The sequence below is a fragment of the Castor canadensis genome, chromosome 18, assembly GCF_047511655.1.
Source record: "Castor canadensis chromosome 18, mCasCan1.hap1v2, whole genome shotgun sequence".
Classification (NCBI taxonomy): domain Eukaryota; kingdom Metazoa; phylum Chordata; class Mammalia; order Rodentia; family Castoridae; genus Castor; species Castor canadensis.
The window spans coordinates 2,394,027-2,417,719 of NC_133403.1; the positions used below are offsets into that span (position 1 = coordinate 2,394,027).

The 23,693-nt window shown below is 49.0% G+C and overlaps 2 protein-coding genes and 1 non-coding gene across 8 annotated transcripts in view; 2 read left to right on the top strand and 1 right to left on the bottom strand.

Moving 5' to 3' along the window:
• The first annotated feature begins 2,802 nt into the window (after nucleotides 1-2,802).
• Nucleotides 2,803-10,653, top strand: Nefh (neurofilament heavy chain). 4 transcript variants are annotated; one of them, XM_074061394.1, is made up of 5 exons: nucleotides 2,803-3,713; nucleotides 5,568-5,767; nucleotides 7,010-7,134; nucleotides 8,205-8,664; nucleotides 8,725-10,653. In XM_074061394.1, exons 1-5 carry the CDS (start codon nucleotides 2,858-2,860, stop codon nucleotides 10,036-10,038), a joined length of 2,955 nt encoding a protein of 984 aa, XP_073917495.1. In that variant the 5' UTR covers nucleotides 2,803-2,857; the 3' UTR covers nucleotides 10,039-10,653. The 4 variants fall into 4 exon arrangements, with proteins under 4 accessions (XP_073917495.1, XP_073917496.1, XP_073917497.1 ...); XM_074061395.1 differs by having other exon boundaries at nucleotides 8,205-8,586; nucleotides 8,647-10,653; XM_074061396.1 differs by having other exon boundaries at nucleotides 8,205-8,562; nucleotides 8,647-10,653.
• A 6,417-nt stretch (nucleotides 10,654-17,070) lies between these two features.
• On the top strand, nucleotides 17,071-17,173 carry LOC141419077 (U6 spliceosomal RNA). The gene has a single exon (XR_012443747.1). It is a non-coding gene; the product is annotated as a U6 spliceosomal RNA (small nuclear RNA).
• A 4,209-nt stretch (nucleotides 17,174-21,382) lies between these two features.
• The window catches only part of Thoc5 (THO complex subunit 5), a 30,366-nt gene continuing 28,055 nt past the window's right edge, over nucleotides 21,383-23,693 (bottom strand). For all 3 annotated transcript variants that reach the window (XM_020156483.2, XM_020156482.2, XM_074061177.1), the window contains one exon: nucleotides 21,383-21,532. In XM_020156483.2, coding sequence (XP_020012072.1) covers nucleotides 21,469-21,532 — 64 coding nt within the window. In that variant the 3' untranslated portion in view covers nucleotides 21,383-21,468. The remainder of the gene's footprint in view (nucleotides 21,533-23,693) is intronic.

Below are 23,693 nucleotides of genomic sequence, written 5' to 3' on the forward strand. Positions count from 1 at the left end.
GGTGGATGGAAAAATGTGTGGGTGGATGAATGGATGGGTGGGTGGATGAGTGGGTGAATGGATGAATGGGTGGGTAGATGGATGAATGGATGAGTGGATGGATGAGTGGGTGAATGGATGAATGGGTGGGTGGATGGATGAATGGATGGGTGGATGGATGAGTGGGTGAATGGATGAACGGGTGGGTGGGTGGGTGCATGGGTGGATGGATGGATGATGAACGGATGGATGGGTGGATGGGTGGATGGACGCATTTCCAAATCTTAAGAATGCAGGAGGAAGGTAGAAGTGACTTGAGTCCCAAGGACTCAGGGTGGAGTCATTCTTAGTTCCCTCTAGACCGGTTTGGTTGGAGACTGATGGACTCCATTCATTCATTCACTCACTCATTCACACAACCACAATGCAGACTGGTAAGTACACTGCAAGTTATTAGCAGTGGGGACCATGTGAACACCCAGGAAGGGACAATAAATTACACAGGGCTCTGTGGAGATGAGCCTGAAAGGCATTTCCAGTCCTCATGCTATTCCAGCCACAAAAGTCATGCACGGGACTTCTTGGGTCCCACAGAAGCTGCCATCCACTGGTTGTTGCTCCATGGCTCCAATAACCTATCTTCCCCTCTCTTTCACCCCAGCACTCCTATCATTCCTCCTGGCTGTCAGCTGCTTGTCTGTCTTCCCACACCCAGGGAAAGTGTCCACATTCTGCAGATCACCGAAGAGACTCAAAGGAACAAGGATCTAATGGCAAAACTCCAAGCAGGGTGAAAAATAAATGGGGATCCATGTGAGAGGAAGGGGGGGCCTGGTCAGGCCCACCCCATCCAATGCCTTTCCCAGTGCCTCAGACCAGCCACTCCCTCATCCTCCCAGCAACACTGCAAACCAGCCCCTCCGTCCCCTGCAAAGGGGAGCCTGACTGGACCTTTAAATGGGAAAAAAAATGCTTCATCATGTTCTGCTTCTCCATGCAAACCAGAAATTCCCTTCCCCCCCCTCCCCAGTGCACTCTCCTTCCAGTAAAACGTGGCTAGAGACAGCGCCATCACTTCCCCAGCTCTGAGGGTCTGCAGGGGACCAGGGGCTGGGAATGAGGCTGAGAGCAAAGAGAAAGGAAATGCCAGGGGTCTTTCTGAGGGATCTGTCTGTCCCTGTCCTGGGGATCCCAACAGAAGGAAAACCAGGGTAAACTAGGGGTGCAGTGGGGTTTGAGATAACTGCCTGGGGGAGACTCAGATCTGCAAGGGGAGTCCTCATTGGTTCCCAGAGGGTGTCGGGGCCACCAGGATTTCTAGGGGGTCCTTTCACACTCGCAGTGGAGGGACACAGCCCAATCACGTGAGGGGAACTTTACAGAAAACAGGGAATAGAACCCCTAATAGAACATGCAGGGCGGGTCCCTGGCTCACTGTGTGACCCTACCAAATCACTCACGCACCCCCTCCTCAACTCACATCGGCACAGCAGAGGGGCCCACCTAGAGAGAGCTGGCACACCTCCCTCCCCTCCCACTAACATGGGTGAACCCTTTTGTCTCCGCCAAGGAGCGAGCTCTGTCCATGGTGCTGAAGTGCCAGCTTCGCGGGGCCCTACCCCAAGCCAAGAAAAGAGCCCATGACGAAGCAGTTGCAAGGCTCCCCAAATGCAATAGACCCTTTTCTCTAACTCCCCAGTGGGGCTCATGGAGGTGAGGGACTTTGGCACTGAGAAAGCAAAAGCATTCCACCACTTCTTTGGGAGCGAGAAGGGATGGGTGGGGGGTCGAGATGGGTAAAGGGGAGGAAGACAGGCTTCTCAGTTGTGGGGAGGCAGTGGTAATGTGCGGGCTCCCCTCCCCCAATCCAGCTGGAGACCTGCCAAAGTGGGAGCTCCTAGGGTGGTGAGGGGTCTGGAGTTGCAGGGTACCCCTAGGGCAAGACCCCGGTTGTACACACGGGAAAACCAAATATGGGAGGAGACATCTTGTCCAAGGTCATTCAGCCAGCAAACTACAGAACTGACCCGTCGGTAGAGCAAGACTGCCCCACACTCATCCCAGGTTCCTGCTGGCTTCTCAGGGTATCCTCTGCCTCTGCCCCCTTCCTGAGAGTCCCCCATGCTGGGGCCGGCTGCAGTCTCAGCTTCCACTGGAGACATTTTGGAGAACTGTGTCCCCATCCCACCCGGGGTTCCCTCTCTCCATTCTCGGCAGTGTCTTCCATACCTCTATTCGGGGTAGCCTTTGCCGTCCTTCCCAATTCCAGGTCCCCATCCCTTTATTCCGGAGTGGGTTGCAGACTTCCTTAATCCCTCTCTGGGGGGGTGACCACTGTGCCTCCAGCTCGGCGTCCCCCATCTATACTCTGTGGTGCCCACCATGCCCTCGTTCAGGACTGCCTTGGTCCCCACCCCCATTCCGGGCTGACTGCACTCTCTGCACCCCCTATTAGGAAAATCTGGCACTCCTGCCATGCAGGGGCCGTCCCATCCTAATGGCTGCAGTCTTCCATCGCCCATTTGGGGACCCCTCTCTTATTAGCGGGGGGGGGTCCCCGCGTGTCCACTCCGAAAGTCCTCTAGCCCTTGCCTTGACCTCGGGAGGCGCCTCTGACGCTGCGGCGACCCCGCTCACTCCCCGGTCCCCCGCCCCGCCCCTCTCACTGCGGCGGAGCCGGGCCCGGGCCGCGGGGGAGGAGGTGCCGAGGGCGGGGCCGCGCGCCCCAGCCCCCCACTGCCAAGGGGCCGGCCCGGGGCCGCGGCGGCTATAAAAGAGCCGGCGTCCCGGAGCTGCCGCAGTGCCGCCTGCCCCATCCCGGCCTCACGCTCCGGCTCCGGCTCCGGCTCCGCGCCGGCAGCCCGCACCTGCTGCGGCCATGATGAGCTTCGGCGGCGCGGATGCGCTGCTGGGCGCCCCGTTCGCGCCGCTGCACTACGCGCTGGGCCGCAAGGGCGGCGCGGGCGGCTCGCGCTCCGCGGCCGGCTCCTCCAGCGGCTTCCACTCGTGGGCGCGGACATCCGTGAGCTCCGTGTCGGCCTCGCCTAGCCGCTTCCGCGGGGCGGGCGCCGCCTCGAGCACCGACTCGCTCGACACGCTGAGCAACGGGCCGGAGGGCTGCATGGTGGTGGCGCGCAGCGAGAAGGAGCAGCTGCAGGCGCTCAACGACCGCTTCGCGGGCTACATCGACAAGGTGCGGCAGCTCGAGGCGCACAACCGCAGCCTGGAGGGCGAGGCGGCGGCGCTGCGGCAGCAGCAGGCGGGCCGCGCCGCCATGGGCGAGCTGTACGAGCGCGAGGTGCGCGAGATGCGCGGCGCCGTGCTGCGCCTGGGCGCGGCGCGCGGCCAGCTGCGCCTGGAGCAAGAGCACCTGCTGGAGGACATCGCGCACGTGCGCCAGCGCCTCGACGACGAGGCCCGGCAGCGCGAGGAGGCCGAGGCGGCGGCGCGCGCCCTGGCGCGCTTCGCGCAGGAGGCCGAGGCGGCGCGGGTCGAGCTGCAGAAGAAGGCCCAGGCGCTGCAGGAGGAGTGCGGCTACCTGCGGCGCCACCACCAGGAGGAGGTCGGCGAGCTGCTCGGGCAGATCCAGGGCTGCGGCGCCGCGCAGGCGCAAGCGCAGGCCGAGGCGCGCGACGCCCTCAAGTGCGACGTGACGTCGGCGCTGCGCGAGATCCGCGCGCAGCTCGAAGGCCACGCGGTGCACAGCACGCTGCAGTCCGAGGAGTGGTTCCGAGGTGCGCAGGCGCGCGGGGATGGGCGGGGAGCGGGGGGAGGAGGGGTCGGGAGCTGCGGGGGAGGGAGCGCCCCCTGCTGACCAGGCGGCGAATCTGGAGTCCCGAGGGCGTGCTGTCGCCCCCTGCAAAGTGCATGCCGCCTGTCAAGTAGCAGTTTTGCTCTGGCTCTCTTAGGGGACTCATCTAACTCTTGTTCTGCCTTGGTTACCCTTCTCCAGACTTTTTTTTTTTTTACATTTAATACCTGCACTTTAACTCTAGGGCCCGTCTGCTCCCCATCCTGAGTTAGGCGACTCCAGTCTGAGATGGGTCTTTCTTCAAGAACAGAGCAGTCACCTCCCTCCCCAACCCCCCCAGATCCAGGGCAGTGCTGGCTTCTCTGACAACGCTTTCCATCCCCTTTTTCTGCACCCTGCAATGGGGTGGGACCCCATTCTTCTGACCTTTACCAGGCTCCTCCCCACTGCCTGCTCAATGATAAAGTCCCCACCTTAATCTGCAGTGGGGGATGGAAGGGGTGGGGCGTTTGCACATCCTCGGGGTGGGGGACTACCACCACCACCAATGGCTGCAGGTGGAGGAGGCAGCCTCTTTGCTATTTAATATCCCCTCTCCTCAGGGAGGCTGGGCCCTCCTGTGTCCTCCCCACCCATTCTTCCCAAAGTCCCTGCAGTCCTGAGTCAGCATGACTGCAGATGCCCTGAAGCTGTGCCCAGTAGCTGCAGGATGACCTTGACCAACAACTGGCCCTGTCTGGTTTTCATTACTTTTTCGGTTGAAAGAATGGCACCTGGTTCTTTCCCAATCTGAGAGGTTCCAGAATCACTCCTGAAACTGTGTGTAAATGTGTGCGTTGTTCTGAGGCTTGAATGGTTTTCAATCGAGCATGTGATCCTCAATATGTCAGAATCCTCACCTACCTGGATGGTTTCTAAGACTTTGCCAGCACAACAGGCAAAGCCAGAATGCTGGGATCTGGTTGCTTAGAGTTTCTGGGTTTCTTTGCCATCCCCCTGCAGTGGCAGAATGGTCACTTCCCCCATCTCTGCAGTAAGGCTCCTCCACGGGAAACACCTCTGTTCTCTTGTGCTTGCCCTTCACTCAGGCAGACTATCCCAGGACTTGTGGCCGTACCTGCTGGATTCTCTCCACCAAGACTCAGGCTTTGGGTGCCACTCCTTGGGGATTCAGGATGCTCACTTTCAGGAGAGAGACCAGTCTTCAGTCCTCCCCTTGACCCCCTCCTGGGACCCAGGAGCCAGTTGCTGGCAGGGACCAGGGTGTGGCTGACATTGGCTCAGAGGCTCCTGTGCTAGACAGTGGGCAGCCAGCCAGGTAGAGGGAGAGACAGAGGGCTACCATGAAGGCATCTGGCACTGCAGTGACCTTGGACTCTGCGCAGAAATCTACAAAGAAGGTACCATGGTGACATGGTAACCTGATTGCTACCAGAGCTCCAAAGGTCACAGGCTCACTAACTTGTTCCAGCTACAGCCTCCAGCTCAGAGTTAAGATCTTATATCTGAAAATACCAGCTCCTTGTTGGGGAACTGGACCAGGCATTGGCACCAGAAATGGGGGCCTCCTCCCCCTTGCAACAGCTATGGATCCCAAGCTGAGGGAGCAGTCTGGTCTTTACAGCCAGATAGACACTAGATTTGAATCCTCCCCACCACTCATTAGCTGGGTAGCGTTGGGCAGCAGTCACTGGCCTACCCCGTAGCACAGGTGGGTTAAAGGATGGCAGTTGGCACCAGGTAGATCCTTCAACCCGTGTGGGTCACCTTCTGAATCTAGGAACTGGAACCCAAATCCAGGCATCTAATCCTATGCCTTACTCCCTTCCCCACCCAGTGAGGTTGGACCGACTGTCAGAGGCAGCCAAGGTCAATACAGATGCCATGCGCTCAGCACAGGAGGAAATAACTGAGTATCGGCGTCAGCTCCAGGCCAGGACCACAGAGCTAGAGGCACTGAAAAGCACCAAGGATTCACTGGAGAGGCAGCGCTCTGAGCTGGAGGACCGTCATCAGGCTGACATTGTGTCCTACCAGGTGGGCAGGGGAAGGGCAGAGGGTTACCTGGCTGGGTGACCCTGGACAAGTCATTGCCCCTTTCTGAGTAGGATGTAGTGGTTAAGACCATGGTCTGGGAGTCAGACGTACCAGTACTTTCTAGCTGTGTGATTCCAGGAGAGTTATCTGCCTGTCTGAAATTCTGAATTAAAATTTCTTCTCTGTAGTGAAAAGAAACAAAACAAACAAACAAAATAATCCACCTCCTCTGCAAAGCTGTCAAGGGTAAGGAGACAGAAGCTCAGCAGGGTCTTAGTCACAGTGGGATAACCATAACCAGTGTCTCTGGGTGACCTGGGGAAGGCTTTCTCTTTCTTTCCTCCAATGCAAACCTGCAAGAGTAAAATGTCACTTTCAAAGAACATATGTAATAAATGGTGATAGTAGAGATGTTAGGAAATAAGGAAACAAAAAGGGAAAAATTAAAAGCATCCAGAACATCCATTAACAGTTCACATTAAAGCGGTGGTCCCAACAGGGCTTGGGTTGGGGGAAAAGTTTCAATCTTTATTTATTTATATATTTTTGCGGTACTGGGATTTGAAGTCGGTCCAACACCTTGAGCCACTCAACCAGCCCTTTTTTGTGAAGGGTTTTTTTCGGGATAAGGTCTTGCAGAACTATTTGCCCAGGCTGGCTTTGAACTTTGATCCTCCTGATCTCTGCCTCTTGAGTAGCTGGGATTACAGGCGTGAGCCACAGGCACCCATCCTAAATTTATTTAATATCTTTTTTGTATCACTAAGTCACCAGGTCAGCGATAGATACATTCCAAGTCCTGACAATGGCAGGCCCTTTGGGGGAAGCAATTGAGAGAAAGGGCAAGATAAGGCTGTATTCCCACTGAGCATTTTTTTGGTTATTGGTTTTGCAACACAGGGGACCAAACCCAGGGCCTTGCAAGTGCTAGCTAGGCAAGTGCTCTACCACTGAGCTACAGTTCCAGCTCTTCACGGAGCATTTTCTAACCTTAAGAGATCTGGAAGACTTCACTCATCATTCTACAAACAGAACAGCATCTGATCTGTTTCATTCCAGGCTGAGATTTTTGCTATAGATTTTTCATGTCCACAAATGAGGACCCTGCAGCTTTGACAGGGTGGGATTTTGTCCCCAGTGAGCCTGGCTGGACAGGGCTGCTGTAGCTTTTACAAAGCCAGCTCCAGCTTCCCTGGTGCTGAAAGCCCAGGCACTGGCTGGCTGATGATCTGTCATTCTCAGGAAGCCATTCAGCAGCTGGACACGGAGCTGAGGAACACCAAGTGGGAGATGGCGACCCAGCTCCGAGAGTACCAGGACCTGCTCAACGTCAAGATGGCCCTGGATATTGAAATTGCTGCTTATAGGTGAGGTGGGCCAGGGATCTTGGGGTGGTGGAAAGCGTTTTGTTCTAACCAGGTGCTAAGCCTCGGCTTTCAAGCCCTATTTAGGAATATCTGCATTTTAACAAGCTCTCCAGTGATTTGTAAATTGTTGGATGTGGGAAGCACTAGTTTGTAAGCACTAGTGTAAGCACTTTCACTTACTCTTGGCTCTCTGCCAAGACCTTTTATTCATTATCTCACTGAAACAGCCTCTGAGATGGGGACTCATGACTCTCAATGATGAACTGAGACCTTAAGAGTTTGTGGCTTGGCCAAGGTCACCATCTAGTGGGTAGCAGAGCCAAGAGGAGAAACTGCTGCTACCACTTATTCCTAAAACCCAAAAGATGACAATAAAAGGCAACAGGAGAAATTCAAATGGCAACATTCTAAGAATTTTTAAACTAAATTTATGAATATAGAATTGCTTGCTCCCAGATCTGGTCTTGCTTTTCCGCTCTTCTCTCCTTCCCTCTCTTCCCTCCCCTTCTCTCCCAGGGTCTCGTGTGCTAGGCAAGTGCTGTATCACTGAGCTATTCCCAGCCCCATTTTCTCTTGAATAGTGTTTTAGTCAGGAACAATAAATATAACTTTCATTAATGTAGGAGTTCTTCTTGAGGACCATTTTTCAGGGAGGAAAAAAAGTTATTTTGTTTTACAAAGTGCAGCATTAGCTGCAGTAAAGAAGAGTAGCCCGTTGGGGCTGGGTGGAGGTGTAGTTTCTGGGTGGTCACCGGAATGATTTGCTAAGTGACTTTCTCCATTCTCAAGTCACCTACTGCTGAAGATTTAACTCAGTGGCAGAGCATGTGCCTACCATGGTTCAATCCCTAGCACTTAAATAAAGAAATAATTTCAAAGTGCCTACCTAAATAATAAAAAGAAAAGGCAAAGAAAATCAAATAAGAGAGAGAACTACCATTCACTCACATTCTTTCCTTTAACAACATCCATGTCATTGAGTGCCATGGAGCTCTTGGTAAATCTGGGAAGACCAACCCTACAAATCTGCTCTGAGTTAAAAGTGACATGTTCCATTGTCCATTCTGCAGAAAACTCCTGGAAGGCGAAGAGTGTCGGATCGGCTTTGGCCCGAGTCCTTTCTCTCTTGTAGAGGGACTCCCGAAAATTCCCTCCACGTCCACTCACATAAAAGTCAAGAGCGAAGAGAAGATCAAGGTGGTAGAAAAGTCAGAGAAGGAAACAGTGATTGTGGCGGAACAGACAGAAGAGATCCAAGTGACTGAAGAAGTGACTGAAGAAGAAGAGAAAGAGGAGAAAGAAGGGGGAGAAGAGGAGGAAGCAGAAGAGGGTGAAGAAGAAGCAAAGTCTCCCCAAGCAGAAGAAGCTGCATCTCCAGAAAAGGAGGCCAAGTCCCCAGTGAAGGAAGAAGCAAAGTCTCCAGTGGAGGCCAAGTCCCCGGTGAAGGAAGAGGCCAAGTCACCAGAGAAGGCCAAGTCCCCTGTGAAGGAAGAAGCAAAGTCTCCAGTGGAGGCCAAGTCACCAGAGAAGGTCAAGTCCCCGGTGAAGGAAGAAGCAAAGTCTCCAGTGGAGGCCAAGTCCCCAGTGAAGGAAGAGGCCAAGTCACCAGAGAAGGCCAAGTCCCCAGTGAAGGAAGAAGCAAAGTCTCCAGTGGAGGCCAAGTCCCCGGTGAAGGAAGAGGCCAAGTCACCAGAGAAGGCCAAGTCCCCGGTGAAGGAAGAAGCAAAGTCTCCAGTGGAGGCCAAGTCCCCAGTGAAGGAAGAGGCCAAGTCACCAGAGAAGGCCAAGTCACCAGCTGAGGTGAAATCCCCTGAGAAGGCCAAGTCTCCAGTGAAGGAGGAGGCTAAGTCACCAGTGGAGGCCAAGTCACCAGAGAAGGCCAAGTCCCCAGTGAAGGAAGAGGCCAAGTCTCCAGCTGAGGTCAAGTCTCCTGAGAAAGCCAAATCCCCAGAGAAGGAAGAAGCAAAGTCCCCAGAGGTCAAGTCCCCAGTGAAAGAAGAGGCTAAGTCACCAGCTGAAGTGAAATCCCCTGAGAAGGCCAAGAGTCCAGTGAAGGAGGAGGCTAAGTCCCCAGAGAAGGCCAAGTCCCCAGTGAAGGAGGAAACTAAGTCTCCAGAGAAGGCCAAGTCCCCAGTGAAGGAAGAGGCAAAGTCCCCTGAGAAGGCCAAGACTGTGGATGTGAAGTCTCCAGAAGCTAAGACTCCAATAAAGGAGGGAGCCAGATCTCCTGCAGATGTCAAATCCAAAAGCCCTGTCAAGGAAGAGGCCAAGTCCCCTGTGAAGGAGGAGGGGAAAGCCAAAGAGCCCCCAAAGAAGGTGGAGGAAGAGAAGACTCCAGCCATGCCAAAAACCGAAGAAAAGGACAGCAAGAAAGATGAGAGGCCCAAGAAGGAAGCTCCAAAGGCTGAGGAGAAGAAGGAAGCTGCTGTGGAAAAACCCAAGGAATCCAAAGTGGAAGCCAAGAAGGAAGAGGCTGGAGATAAGAAAAAAGCAGTGACCCCAGAGAAGGAGGCTCCCGCTAAAGTGGGGACAAAGGAAGAGGCTGAACCCAAAGAGAAGACAGAGGTGGCCAAGAAGGAGCCAGAAGAGGCCAAGGCCAAAGAACCCAGCAAGCCAGCAGAGAAGGAACCGGAAAAGCCAAAGAAGGAAGAGACAGCAGCACCAGAGAAGAAGGACACCAAGGAAGAGAAGCCCACAGAGGCCAAGAAGCCTGAGGAGAAATCCAAAATGGAGGCCAAGGCCAAGGAGGATGACAAGAGCCTTTCCAAAGAGCCCAGCAAGGAGGCCCCCACGCCCAGCAAACCCAAGATGGAAAAGGCTGAAAAATCCTCTAGCACGGACCAAAAAGACAGCAAGCCTCCAGAGAAGGCTGTCGAGGACAAGGTCACCACGGGGGAGAAGTAAGACAGGGAGGATCGAACATCCAGAGCAGCCAAAGAAACTCAGGAGGGTCTCAGCGCTCAAGGGCCAGTGTAACGAATTCTCCCTTTTTCTCCCTTTTCTTTCTGTAAGATGAAACTCTGCTTGGATGATGGCTCCTCCTTCACTGAACAGGAATTACTTTTAACAATTTGTTAGCAGGAGAGGGTACACCCAGCTCCAGCCCCCACCCCTTCCACACACGCCCCACACCCTCCCCAGGCGATGGACAATTATGATACCTTAAGTAGCTGAATGTAATGTATGCCGAATGCCATAGGTAAACACTTGACTACGAAAACTGACCCTTCCTTTCCAAATAAGTGCATTTATTTCCCGTATGTACAGCTGTATGACAGATGACCGCAATCATGAATGAGCAGTTAGAAATGCATTATGCTTGACATGTCTTAACCTATTCCCAGAATGCCTTCTGTTTTCCAAAGGAGTGGTCAGGCCCTTGCCCAGAGCTCTATCCTGGAGGAGCTGCAGCAGGCAGGGGCTGGGCACTGGCCACAGAGTCATGCCAGGGCACACTTTCCACTGGAGTCCACTTTCAATTGCTTCTGTGCAATAAAACCAAGTGCTTCTAAAATCAAAGTGCGGCCTGTGTTATTTGTTCTCTTCCCCTGGGAATCAGGGGCAAGGGGAGGTCTAGATGACACACCCAAGACGGCATGGGGCCGAACAAGGATCACAGTTCTCTGTGGGTCTGGGACCAAGTGCAGGGCCTCTGTAGTACTAGAGACTGTGTGTCCCCTCACAATCTGAGGGGAGGCCTGTCAAAGCCTCCCAGGTGATTCTAACTAACACACACTGAAGTTAACAGGTGGGCTCTAGGGGGATGCTGAAGTCTCGTGTATAGGGCTCTGTGTTAGATGGGAGGAGCTGTATGCACAAAGAACCACAAGTAGCTAACACTTGTAGTGGAGGTGACAGTGACCTCTTTATTTGGAACATTTTATCCATAGTTACCTAATTAGCCTCCACTGTTTCTCTGGATGTGAGTGTGTGGTACTGAGGACTAAATCCAGGGCCTGACTTGACAAGCATCCTACCACTGAGTTACACTCTGATCCCTTTTTATTTTTAAAATTTTAAGACATGGTCTCACTTAAGTTGCCCAGGCTGGCTTCAAACTTGTAATCCTTTTGCCTCAGCCTCCTGAGTCACTGGGGTTTCAGCCACCAGACAGGTACTGGAAATGATTTTGAGAGCTGTGGTCCATTTGTAGATTTACATGGGGTCTTTTTGGTGATTTTTTTTGTTGTTTTTTGGCGGGACTGGGGTTTGAACTCAGGGCTTTGTGTGTTTGCAAAGGAGGCACTCTCCCGCTTGAGCCATCTCTCCAGTGCATTTTGCTCTGGTTATTTTGGAGATGGAGTCTCGTGAACTATTTGCTTAGGCTGACCTAGAACTGTGATCCTCCTGATGTCAGCCTCCCAAGTAGCTAAGATTACAGCTGTGAGTCACTGGCCACCAGTAACAAGGTCTGAATCTGAATTTTTTTTTTTTTTTGTGGTACTGAGGTTTGAACTCAGGGCCTTCACCTTGAGCCACCCCACCAGCCCTTTTTGTGATGGGTATTTTTGAGATAGGATCTTGCAAACTATTTGCCTGGGCTGGTTTCAAACCACCATCCTCCTGATCTCTGCCTCCTGAGTAGCTGGGATTACAGGCGTGAGCCACCAGCACCCGGCTAAGGTCTGAAGTTTTAAAAGAAAGAATGCCAAGACGGTTTTGGGTGGTCACATTTCAAGCAAAAGATCCATTTTTTGAAGTGCTGGGGCTAGAACCCAGAGCCTTACACATGCTAGGCAAGTGTTCTACCACTGAGCTATACCCCCAGCCTCAAAGGGGTCATTAGATGCCATTTTAGAAATGGTTCTGATTGGCTCATCACTCAAGTTATCAAATATCCTCAAATCTATGAAAATCTGAGCATTAATTTTTTGAGCATTTCTGTTGTGGGGAAATCCAACCTTCATCTAACCAGGCACATATCTATAGCATCTGAATAGCAAGCTGGGATCTGGGACCCAGGAAATAAATCCCCCTGTATTATTATTTTTATTTATTTCTTGTTCCCCCTGTATTTTGTTTGAAACAAAGCTACAGTTGTCTGTGTGTCCCAATTTGCTTCTAATGATAACAAGTACCAGTTGTTGAGATAACAGCTAGGATTACAGGCGTGAGCCACCAGAGCCTGGCTGCATCTGTTTTCTTAGGAATATATTACACAAACACACCCAAACCAGACAGACACTGATGATATTTGGAGTGCCAGAAGCCCCAACCCCCTCAGGCCCAGCCCAGTCCCACCTTAATGACACAATACTGTTTTCCTGAAGGCGTCAAGTGGTACAGGCAGGGCAGGAGAGTCTGATCTGGATGTCTTTCCCTTTTTGACCTAAGTGGCAAAAAGTATTCCCAGTGTGTAGTCAGGATTATAACAACCAGGCCTGCCTGACTTTAACCATCTGTCAAACAAAACCATCCTCCCATTGGCAAGAGAACAAACTTCAGAAAAAAACAATCAAGTTAATTTGCTAAAAAAATTGCTTGTCAGAAGCCAGAGTCCTGGGGGACACAGACAGTATGTAGAAAGGAGTTATTTTAGGAGTGTGCCTTGCCTGCTAGCTAGCTGTTGGCTCAGCAGATACAGCTGGATTGATGAAAACGTCTTTCATTTTTTTCCTCCAGGGAATTGTTTCAGAAAGGACAGGTCTGCAATAATAAAACATCTAAAAATGGCCAAACACAAAGAAAGAATCTTTGTTCATCATGCTCAACCCAAGACCAAGCTAAAAAGGGATCTGTCTAGACTCGGGCTTCCTAAGGTAGGAGAGAGGAAATGTGACAAACTGAACACTTCCTGAAACTTCTCCCTGGAAGTGATTACAGGCATCTTCTGACAGTCCACTGGGCAAAGCAAGCCGCTTAGTTGTAACTGGTATCAGAGTTGATGGGCAGTCGTTCTGCACTTTAAGGTGCCTGGAGGGAGAATGGGAAGCACTCTAGGGAGCAGCACCCCACAGCAATGTTTTGGAGAATTCTGAACCCCTGACTCCTGAGGGGATATTTTGGAGGCTTACATATTCATCAGCATTATTTCTGCTGGCAGTGATCAACATAGAACTAAACTAGTTTAAGCAAAATACTACTGGTGATGGTCATGCAAAATTTACTGGCTTGCTCTACCAAGGAGTTCAAGAAGGCTGAACTGGCCAGACGCCTGTAATCCTAGCTACTCAGGAGGCAGGGATCAGGAAGAATTGAGGTTGGAAGCCAGCCGGGGCAAATAGTTCGTGAGACACTATGTCGAAAAAAATCCATCACCAAAAGGCTGGTGGAGTGGCTCAAGGTGAAGGCCCTGAGTTCAAACCCCAGCACTGCAAAAAAAAAAAAAAAACCCAAAAAACAAAGATGGCTGAATTGCTTTGAGTATGGCTGTTTCCAGGGAAACTATCAAATATATCCTCAGGCTGCTCAGTCATTTCTCTGTCTTGTCCAGGCTTCCCTCTCAGGCAAGGCATCCATGAGGACTGCGGAGGCAGCTGGCTTACATCCCACAAGTTAGACAAACTCAGGGCAGGCCTAGGAGAATAATCTAGGGAACGTCCAGGGTTGTTTGGTTTTCACTGGGCTGACTGAGCCAGTGCTTATGGCTAGGCATGAAGGGGCTGCTGATGAGTGAGACAGGGGTCACTTGCTTATTCCTGGAGATGGGAGAATATGTCAGGTGCCTTGAACTGAAACTGAGAGTTTGGGAGGGGTTCCCAAAGGAAAATAGGTTAGTGTTAGAGGGAGAAAAAGGAATGGATGCTGCCATTGGCAATGACAAATGTCCACAGAAGCTTGAGGGCATATAGCAGTAGGTCCAAAGGAGCTGCAATAGTCAGTGTTAATGGATGTGCAGAGAAACCTGAATTTTCCAGAACCAATGCTTGGAAGGTATTCTGACAAAACCTTCCCACATATATATGTATGGATATGTGTATGTGTATATATATATGTGTGTGTGTGTGTGTGTGTGTGTATTGGTGTGACTGAGGTCTGAATTCAGTGCTTTGTGCTTACAAAGCAGGCACTGTACTGCTTGAGCCACACCTTCAGTCCATTTTGCTCTAGTTATTTTAGAGATGAGGGTTTTGAGAACTATTTGCTCAGGCTGGCCTTGAACCACAATCCTCCTGATCTCAGCCTCCCAAGTAACTAGGATAACAGGCGTGAGCCACTGGCACCCAGCTCCTGGAAGGCATTTTACTAAAATATATCAGAAGCCTTAAAAGTTTAGATTCTTTATAAACAGGTATGCCATTTTAGGGAATGTGCCTTAAATAAATAATCAGGTAGGTACAGAAATATTTAAACAAAAAATATGTTTACCCCACCCCGGGATTGTTTTGGAAAAATGGCACATACACTGACTATGCAAATTAAATTGCAGCTACATTAGTGAACATCCTAATCAGTAAAGAAAACTCACAGCTGGGTACAGTGGCAGTCCAGAGGCTCATGACCCAGCCTGAGCAAAAACCAAGACAAGACCCTATGTCCAAAAAGACTAGCGCAAAAAGGACTGGAGGTGTGGCTCAAGCAGTAGAGTGCCAAGTGTGGAGCCTGCGCTCTAACCCCATACTGAAAAAAAACCCCTAATTTTTAGTTTCCTAAGTAACTTACATTAACAAGACCCAACACCCCTATAGAACATTCTGTGTACACAGCAGAATATACATTCTTCTCAAGTGTCAAGTACACATAGAACATTCTCCAAGATAGTCCATTTACTACACCATTAAAAAGGACTCAACACAGAAGGGTCACTTGACCCCAGGAGTTTGGCACCAGCCTGGACCACACAGCAAGACCATCTCTAAAAATAAACAAATAAATAAACAAAAATATAAAAAGCTTCAGTACATTTAAAGGATTAGGATAATATGAAATATGTTTTCTAATCACAGCAGAGTGAAAGTAGACATTAATAACAAAAGATGTGGGGAATGTTGAAAACATTTGGAAATTACAGAACACACTCCCAAATATCCAGTGATTTGAGGAAGAAACCATAGGGGGAATTAGAAAATACTCTGAGATGAATGAAAATGAAGTCAGAGCTTGAAAACGTGTGGGATGCAGCTAAAGCAATGCTTAGAGGAAAATTTATAGCCATAAAAGTCTACATTTAAAAGAAGAAAGGGGACGGGCAGTGTAGCTCAAGCAGTAACAGCACCTACCCAGCAAGTATGAGACCCTGAGTTCAAACCCCAGTACTGCCCCCCTCCCCAAAAAAAAGGAAAGACCTCAAATCAACAACCTAAGTTTTCACCTTAAGATACTGGAAAAACAGCAAACAAATCCAAAGGGAAATTAATGAAACACTGAATAGAAAAATGATAGGACAAAATCAATTCAACCAAAAGTTGGTCCCACCTCTCTTTGCAGGCTTTTCGGAGTGTCACACCTCCAGAATGCCGAGCTGCCATGCCCTTGGGAAGTCAAAGCTACACTGCCCACAGCTCGGGATCTGCTTCCTCATTCTGGAAGCCAGGTCTGATGGCCCTGATGGCAACCACTGCAGCTCACGTGGCAGGGGGGCTCAGCTGTCGGGCACACACGGGGGTTCTGTGCTGAGCCATCAAGACCTGACAGCATCCACCAGGAGTCTTAGGGACCCCAGTGGAGACGGCAGCATCGGCAGTTTGAATTGCCCTTCTGTGAGATCCCTCAGTTTTAGGAGTGCGCCCAGAACCAGGGCAACGTTAGGTACTATGAGGATTTCAATGTGGTATTGAAACTGTGTGGATTTGCAAATGGATTAGTGCAACTAAGGATTTGCAATTAAAAAATGGAAAATCAACTGTCAGCATAAAAATGTAGTTGAGCTGGGCACTGGTGGCTCAAACCTGTAATCCTAGCTGCTCGGGAGGCAAAAATCAGGAGGATCGAGGTTCAAGGTCAGCCAGGGCAAATAGTTCTCAAAACCCTATCTCGAAAAAAACCTTCACAAAAAAAGGGCTGGTGGAGTGGCTCAAGGTGTAGGCCCCGAGTTTGTGTGGCTTCCTTAAAACAGCTGTTGTGATTTTATTGTTTGTGAATGAATTAGAATAAGGTGACGTTCTTTCAAAAAATAAAATGAAAATTGGTTAGTTTGGCTAAACTAAGAAAAGAAGAGAAGGCTCAAATTACTAAAATCGAGAATGAAAGACGATGAATTAATACCAACCTAAGAGGAAGAAAAAGGAGTATTAGAGAAACTCTAGATGCTGCTAATCAGATAATTTACAATAAAAGTCCTAAACAAGGTTAGGTGCTGGTGGCTCACTCCTGTAATCCTAGATACTTGTGTGGCTGAGATCTGGAGGATGGTGGTTCAAGGCCAACCTGGGCAAATAGTTCCTGAGACCCCCCATCTCGAAAACACCCAACATGGAAAGGGCTGGCAGAGTGGCTCAAGTGGTACAGTGCCTGCCTAGCAAAGCCCTAAACCACCAAAAACCCAAAAAAGTCCTAAAGAGATACAAACTACTAAAACTGACCCAAGGGGGGAAATAACAGAAAATCTGTATAGAGCTATCATAAAGAGATTAAATTAGTAATTTAAAAACTGTTCACCAAAAAAGTCAAGCCCAGTAAATTCTACCACACATTTAGAGGAGAATTTATACCAATTCTTCTGGTATAAAAAAAATAGAAAAGGAGGGAACATTTTCCAAAATATATTCTATTGCCCTAATGACAAAGCCAGGAAAAGATACTCCAAGAAAGAGTCTATAGCCAGGTGAGGTGGTGAATGTCTGTAATCTCAGCAAGCAGGAGGCTGATGCAGGACGATCATGAGTTTGAGGCCAGTTTGGGCTACAAAATGAGACCCTGTGTAAAAAAAAGAAAAAAATGGATAAAAAAAAATAAAGAGGGAAAGAAAGAAATAGGGAAAAAAGAAAGAAATTCAGACTAATATCTCAACAATATAAAAGGCAAAATCAAGAGAACTTTAAAAAGAGTATCTTAGGCTTACTTCAGCAGCACAGATACTAAAATTGTAGTAGTACAGAGAAGATTAGCATGGTCCCTGTCCAAGGATGACACGCAAACTTGTGAAGTGTTCCATTAAAAAAAAAAAACCAGAGTATTATGACTAAAAGAAAAAAAATTCTTTTGGTGGTACTGGAGTTTGAACTCAGGGCCTTGCATTTGATAGGCAGGAGCTCTACCACTTGAGCCACACCCTCAGCCTTCTAAGTGGAATTTATTTCAGAAATGTAAGGATGGTTCACCATAAGAAAATCAATCAATATAATACACTCACTTAAAGAATGAAGAGGGTTTGACATATTACATAATATTCAAAATAGAAAAGAATCAAGAAGGGGGAAAAGCCACATGATCAGGAAAAGCCATCCTCACCCAAGAGACCCCTTCTCTAGGCTGATGTGAAAAGTCTCTCTTTCCACTGTCCTGAGCAGAACTAGATTTTTGGTGGGACTGGGGTTTGAGCTCACTTGCTAAGCAGGTGCTCCCTAGTACTTGAGCCACTCCACCAGCCCTACATTGTGTTGGGTATTTTCTTTTTTCTTTTTTGTGGTACTGGGGCTTGAACTCAGGGTCTACACCTTGAGTCACTCCCACCAGCCCTTTTTTTGTGATTTTTTTTAAAGATAGGGTCTGTTGAACTATTCGCCCAGGTTGGATTTGAACCGTGATCCTCCTGATCTCTGCCTCCTGAATAGCTAGGATTACAGGCGTGAGCCACCAGCATCCGGCTTGAAAGTTGATTCTTAATCCCCACAACCACCCTGGGAGGAAAGTTCTATGGCTACCTACGGTTACCATGATGACCCCAACATTTAGGCTGCCTAAGGTCATACAGGTGCTGAGGGGAAGAAGGACCTAGATGGGTCAGTTTGACACCAACCTGTAACATCAGGCTCCTTAGGGTGTACTGAATCTAGAATATACCGGCCCAGAAAGAGTGCCAGCCTGGGTGGGCACTGAGCCTGAAGCTACTTTTTCAGGAAAAGCCTCAGAGGCAGAAAGCCTTGTGCTGGGCTCAAGCTGAGTGGGTGGCTTGAGAGATGTGAGAACATGGACAAGTCATTTCATCCTGAGCCTCAGTTTCTGCTTCTGTAAAAATGAAGGCACAGGTCAGGTGCCGGTGGCTCATGCCTGTAATCCTAGCTACTCAGGAGGTAGAGATCAGGAGGATCGTGGTTCAAAAGCCAGCCCAGGCAAATAGTCAGAGAGACTCTATCTCGAAAAAATGTATTTCACAAAAAAGAGCTGGTGGAATGGTTCAAGGGGTAGGCCCTGAGTTCAAGCCCAAGTATCACATACCCACACACAAAAAGATGAAAGCACAGTATACACTTGGCAGCCTGTTGTAATTAAATAGGACAATAAATGTGAGCCTGTGATTCACACAGGGCCTCACACAAAAGAGATGCTTCATGTCTGTTCTCATCACAGAGGCTGTTGAACACATGCACGAGACAGAGTCAGGGCCACACACACACAGGGATAAAGTTCCACTCCATTCATTCCTATGACAGCATTTTTCTAGGCTTTGTTTCATGAGAGTGATCACCAAGAACACCCTTGAAATGAAAAGTGGCTTTTGGATTTGTGGAGAAAAGAGGCAAGGGTAACGCAGGACAAAAATGAGGGAGAGAACAGAAGTCAAGAACACGGAGGGCAGCTTTAAAAAGACAAGGACAGGTGGGTGTAGCATGCATGAGAACCTGGTTTGATGCCCAGCACAGCAATAAATAAATAAACCGTCAAGCAACCTGGGCTGAATTCTTGGTGTGAGGTGAGGAGGACAGTGACAGACAGGGCCTTGGTCTGGTATGTGGCTTGGTGTAGAAACTACAGGAAGGCCACAGAAAATTCCGACTGGGGAAGAAGCTTCTAGATGAATCTTTCCCCTGACCTGCTCACCCTTGGCATGAATGGCTCAAGCAGCTCAAAGGGGCTGCGTTTCTCAATTGCTTCAATACCTTCCTCCTTAAGGCCAAGAGATTTCTTTGTTCATGTATCTGCTCTTTGAAAAGAGAAACTCTCTTCTGGAGGGTGACAGGATGCACCCCAGGCCTCCCCAGCCTTCTCTGCAGTTGTGTCCCTGGCTTCCTTCTAGAGATGAGCTGTTGTGCTCAATCAGTTTGGCCACCTTCCAGCCAAGTCCAGAAGCAGAGGCTGCAATGCAGGGGATATTAAAACTATTTTTAGATCCTGTTTTAATCTCATTCAGCACAGGCAGTGAGATACAAGGCCTGAAGGTGGCCAGACCAAGGGGATGCCAGCAGGGACAAAGTCCCAGGCAAGCAGGTCAGGAAAAAGATGAGGAGACCTTCTTTATGGACAGAAAGAAATGCCCAGAGGCTTGGGCTGCAGTAGACAGACATCTGCTCAGAGAATCCAGCCCTCCTGCATTAGTACAGTCACCAAGAAAAATGGGGAGGGCAGTGCCTTCCAAAAAGAGACTAGGGCAAATTGTGTCTGGGGAGCTTGTTAAAAATAGACTTCCCGCTGGGCGTGGTAGTGTGTGTGTGTAATCCCAGAGGCAGGAGGATAAAAGCCAGTCTGGGCTACATAGTAACACCCTACAAAAACACATGGGAGGGTGAACATGGTACAAATACTGTGTACACATGTATGTAAATGGAAAAATGATACCTGCTGAAACTATTCCAGGAATGGGGGAGGGGAAAAACAAGGGAGGTGGGTGAATTTAAGTGTGATAAATTATAAGAACTTTTTTCTTCTTTTTTTGCAGTACTGGGGTTTGAACTCAGGGCCTACACCTTTAGCCACACCACCAGCCCTTTTTTTGTGATGGGTTTTTTCTACATAGGCTCTTGCAAACTATTTGCGCAATCCTCCTGATCTCTGCCTCCTGAGTAGCTAAGATTACAGGTGTAAGCAACTGGTGCCTGACATAGTGTAAGAACTTTTGTAAATGCCACAATGTACCCCCCACCCAGCACAAATCAAACCAAACAAAACACCACCCCCTCAGCCCGTCTCAGATGAACTGAGTCAGGTACATTTGGAATGGGGCTTGGCAACATGCAATTTTGTTCGTACTTCAGGATGAGTGACACACATGTGTAGCTTGAGGGCCTCTGGCTGGATAGCACCTCTGGAACTCAAAGGAATGACGTCACCTTGCACGAAGGAAAGGCTCAGGTGGTCATATTTAATTGCTATCTTCTGTCTTGCTGAACTCAGGTCTTTAAAATGAAGGACCCAGGCAAGGCTAAGAGTCTCCTAGCTCACCTTCAGAAAATCCTTACCCCTGGCATGCTCAGTGATCATCTGAGAGCAGGAAAAACAGCTTTTATATCAGAGGTGTGGGTGACCCATGGACAGGATAATCAGTAATAGTCCACTTGAAATAAACACACTTATAGCAGAGACCAAACTTAGATGTTGTGAAGGGAAAGAAGTTTGATAAGGAATGTCATTTTGTCTTAAAGTTAGCCAACTAGATTTTACTTGCAACTATAGAACAATTCTTTTATTTATTTATTTTTTTTTTGAGACAGGGTCTCACTATGTAGCCCAGGCTGGCCTCAAATTTACAATCCTCTTGCCTTGGACTGCCAAGTGCTAAGATTACAGCTGTGAGTCATCATGCCTGGCTCCTGTTTTGACATATTTTGTATCTTCTCTTTTCTCCAAAGGAGACAATTTTGCATTTTCCCAGAATTTCTCTTAATCCTTTGCAAGTCAAGCCATTAATTTCTGAGGCACTTATGCCATATTACCATGAAGGCTCTCTTCCAATGTCACCTGACCTCACTCACTGGCCAATGGCTACGCATGAAATTCTCCAACACTGGTCACACTGACAATGAAATCATGCTGGTTTAGGATTATTCTCTGTGATGCATGTGTCTTCCCCACTGCACGACCAGACATTGTATCAGCCAGTGATCAGAGAAGCTGGCCGTTAGGGACTAAGAGAGGACGAGAAGAAGAGGAGTGGGGGAGTTTTTGGCTCTGGTGACTATGGCTTCTCCTGCAATCTCTTAATAGCAGGAGGATAAAGAAAACCAAGATAATGACCCCCCCCCCCAGTAAAAACAAACAAGGTATGTGTGGACAAGCAGGTAAGTGGTGGCATCACTTTGCACTCTGCTTTTTTTGAACACCTTTAAAAAATCCACCCACACGAAGCTTTGAGTTCAAACCCCAGTACTACCAAAAAAAAAAAAAAAAAAAGCCCACAGCCCACCCACAAATGTTGTTTCATACTGTGTTGTGGCTCCCATCTGTCCTTCCAGATAAGCAAATTACCTCACCAAGTAGTCAAGACAAAGAGCAATTGGACAGGCGACACTTTAATCTGCTAGTATCTTTAGAAAATATCAAGGGCCAGAGCCCTGGGGGAACAACAGGCTGAGAGGGAGGTCAGCGATGGCTAAAGAATCCCTGAGGATGGTTATATTTAAATGGTTTCATCCTGTTTGGACCCCTGGGGAAAGAAGAAAAGAGAGAGCAGTTAATCCCACGCCTTCCAGACTGGCAAAATAAATTATGGTTCACACGAGGGAATGCCACCTAGCTGTTTGTGGAAAACTTAACAGTTACACCACACAGGACATTGTGAGAAAATCACAGCACAGCACAGTAAGGTATGACATTTATTTTGCACAGATGTCTCTATGTGCTTGCAAATGTGTGAACACAGAATTGGAAGGGCCTTCACTATAGTGGGCATTTGGGGACAGGCAAAATTTTAGATTTGTCCTTTTAGATTATTGTTGTTTATATATTTAACAGCAAATATTTTATTAATGTAAATTTTAAAAAGTAAGGAAAAAAAATCTAAAAATCCCCTTTGTAGGGAGATTCCCATGCAGGTAGGAGTCTGGGAGTGAAAAGACTCTTAGCACTTGCCAAGGCTGTGGGTTTATACCTACTACCTTTAGGTACCACTTCTGTCATTTTATACATTTTACAGATGAAGAAACAGGCCCAGGGAGGTGATGTATCTGCCCAATACTGTGTGGCCAGGAAGGAGCAGAGTCAAATCTGAAAGCTGGTGTGATGCCAAGGCTGCGTGCCACAAAGGAAGGCTGAGAGTCATGGTTAGGCCAGGCAAGGCCTGTGTCCAAAGCCTGAAACCTGTGAACCTTAGGTGCTTCAGCTGTAGTTCTGGGTCCCCAAGCAAAACGTCGCAGAACACACAACTCCACAAGGAATGAGGTCCAGTGAAGAAGGGATCCTTTCCCATTTTTGTCTATGACTGATAAAAGGTCAATTTAACAGATGGTGACACCTGGTCTTGGCCTAAGGAAGTGTGCATGTGTTTTTGTGTATGGCAGGGACTGTAAAGAGGGGAGAGGGAAGGTTTTGATTCCCCACCAGTGGTTGAGGGCTTACCTACCCTGCACTGGGCTTGGCACTTTATGCAGCTCATCTCACTGATTTTCATCCTCCCAGTAAAACCTAAGATAGGCATTGCTTTACAGACAAGGGGCAGGGGCACTCAGTACAGACCCTACTCACAAAGGCAAAAATTTGAAGATTTTGGGGTCTCTTTCCGGCCCCAGAGTCCTGACTCATATCTATGACATCATATGCCAACCAACACCAGAAGGACACAGTCACCTGGGCACATCTGGGAAGTTCTGATGGAGACAATTCAGCCCAACAGTCCCCAGCCAAGGCCAAGCTGCACCTCAGGTCTCCTGCTTCCCACACTAGTGCTATGTATCCTGGCCCCTTGACACGATTGCAACCCCAGTGGTCAGCTGGACACCAGGCTATGAGCCTCACGTCTCCCACCCACTGTTGTGTCATTAATAGGATCTGAGTCACCAAAGGGACATCTCAGAGTACTGACAGATTTGCTCATCACTTCAGTAATTAGGTCCTCGGGAACCCTTTGAGAAAAGGAAGCAAGCACAGCTGTATGAAAACTCCCACCCTGGAAATGTGCTACAGTGGCTGGGAGAGTGGGAAGAGCTCTGATCTCGCACAGATTCACAGGGGAGAGCAAGACCAACACCGGGTGTCAGCTCTGCCTCCCTGAAGCCACTTGGGGCTGGGGCTGGCTATTATTGACAACACGATGAATTAGGCCAGTGGAGGTGACAGAGGAGGAGAATGCTGGGACAGATGCCAGAAGCTGGACCCAGCTGTTTGGGAACAAGGTGAGGGATAGGCACAAAGGAGACATTCCAACTAGAAAGAGATTACAACCCGGACACTGCTCTTCCTCACTGCCTTGTTCAAAGGGAAAGGAGGCATGAGCACTGGGCTCTGGGGTTTTGAAAGAACAAAACATGATTAGGGGATGAAAGAGGGAAAGGATCCAACACCAAAGAGAAAGGGAAAGTAGGCAGAGGTGCTGAGCCCAGACACTAAATACCCACTGTCAGGACCTGCTGGCATATTCAGGGTCCCTGACTCATGTCAGGAATTATCTGAGTAGCCTGGCACTGGTGGCTCACCCCTGTAATCCCAGCTACTCAGAAGGCAGAGATCAGAAGGATCGTGGTTTGAAGCCAGTCCAGGCAAATAGATCACGAGACCCTATCTCAAAAAACCCTTCACAAAAAAAGGGCTGGTGAAGTGGTTCAAGGTGTAGGTCCTGAGTTCAAACCCCAGTGCAGCAAAAAAACAAAACA

What these genes read in the sequence shown, in the direction of transcription:
- Nefh (XM_020156472.2), top strand. Translation starts at nt 2,858, where the DNA reads ATGATGAGCTTCGGCGGCGCGGATGCGCTGCTGGGCGCCCCGTTCGCG. An exon ending in CTGACATTGTGTCCTACCAG is followed by an intron (nt 5,768 to 7,009) that starts GTGGGCAGGGGA and finishes TGTCATTCTCAG; the next exon opens with GAAGCCATTCAGCAGCTGGA. An exon ending in ATTGAAATTGCTGCTTATAG is followed by an intron (nt 7,135 to 8,204) that starts GTGAGGTGGGCC and finishes TCCATTCTGCAG; the next exon opens with AAAACTCCTGGAAGGCGAAG.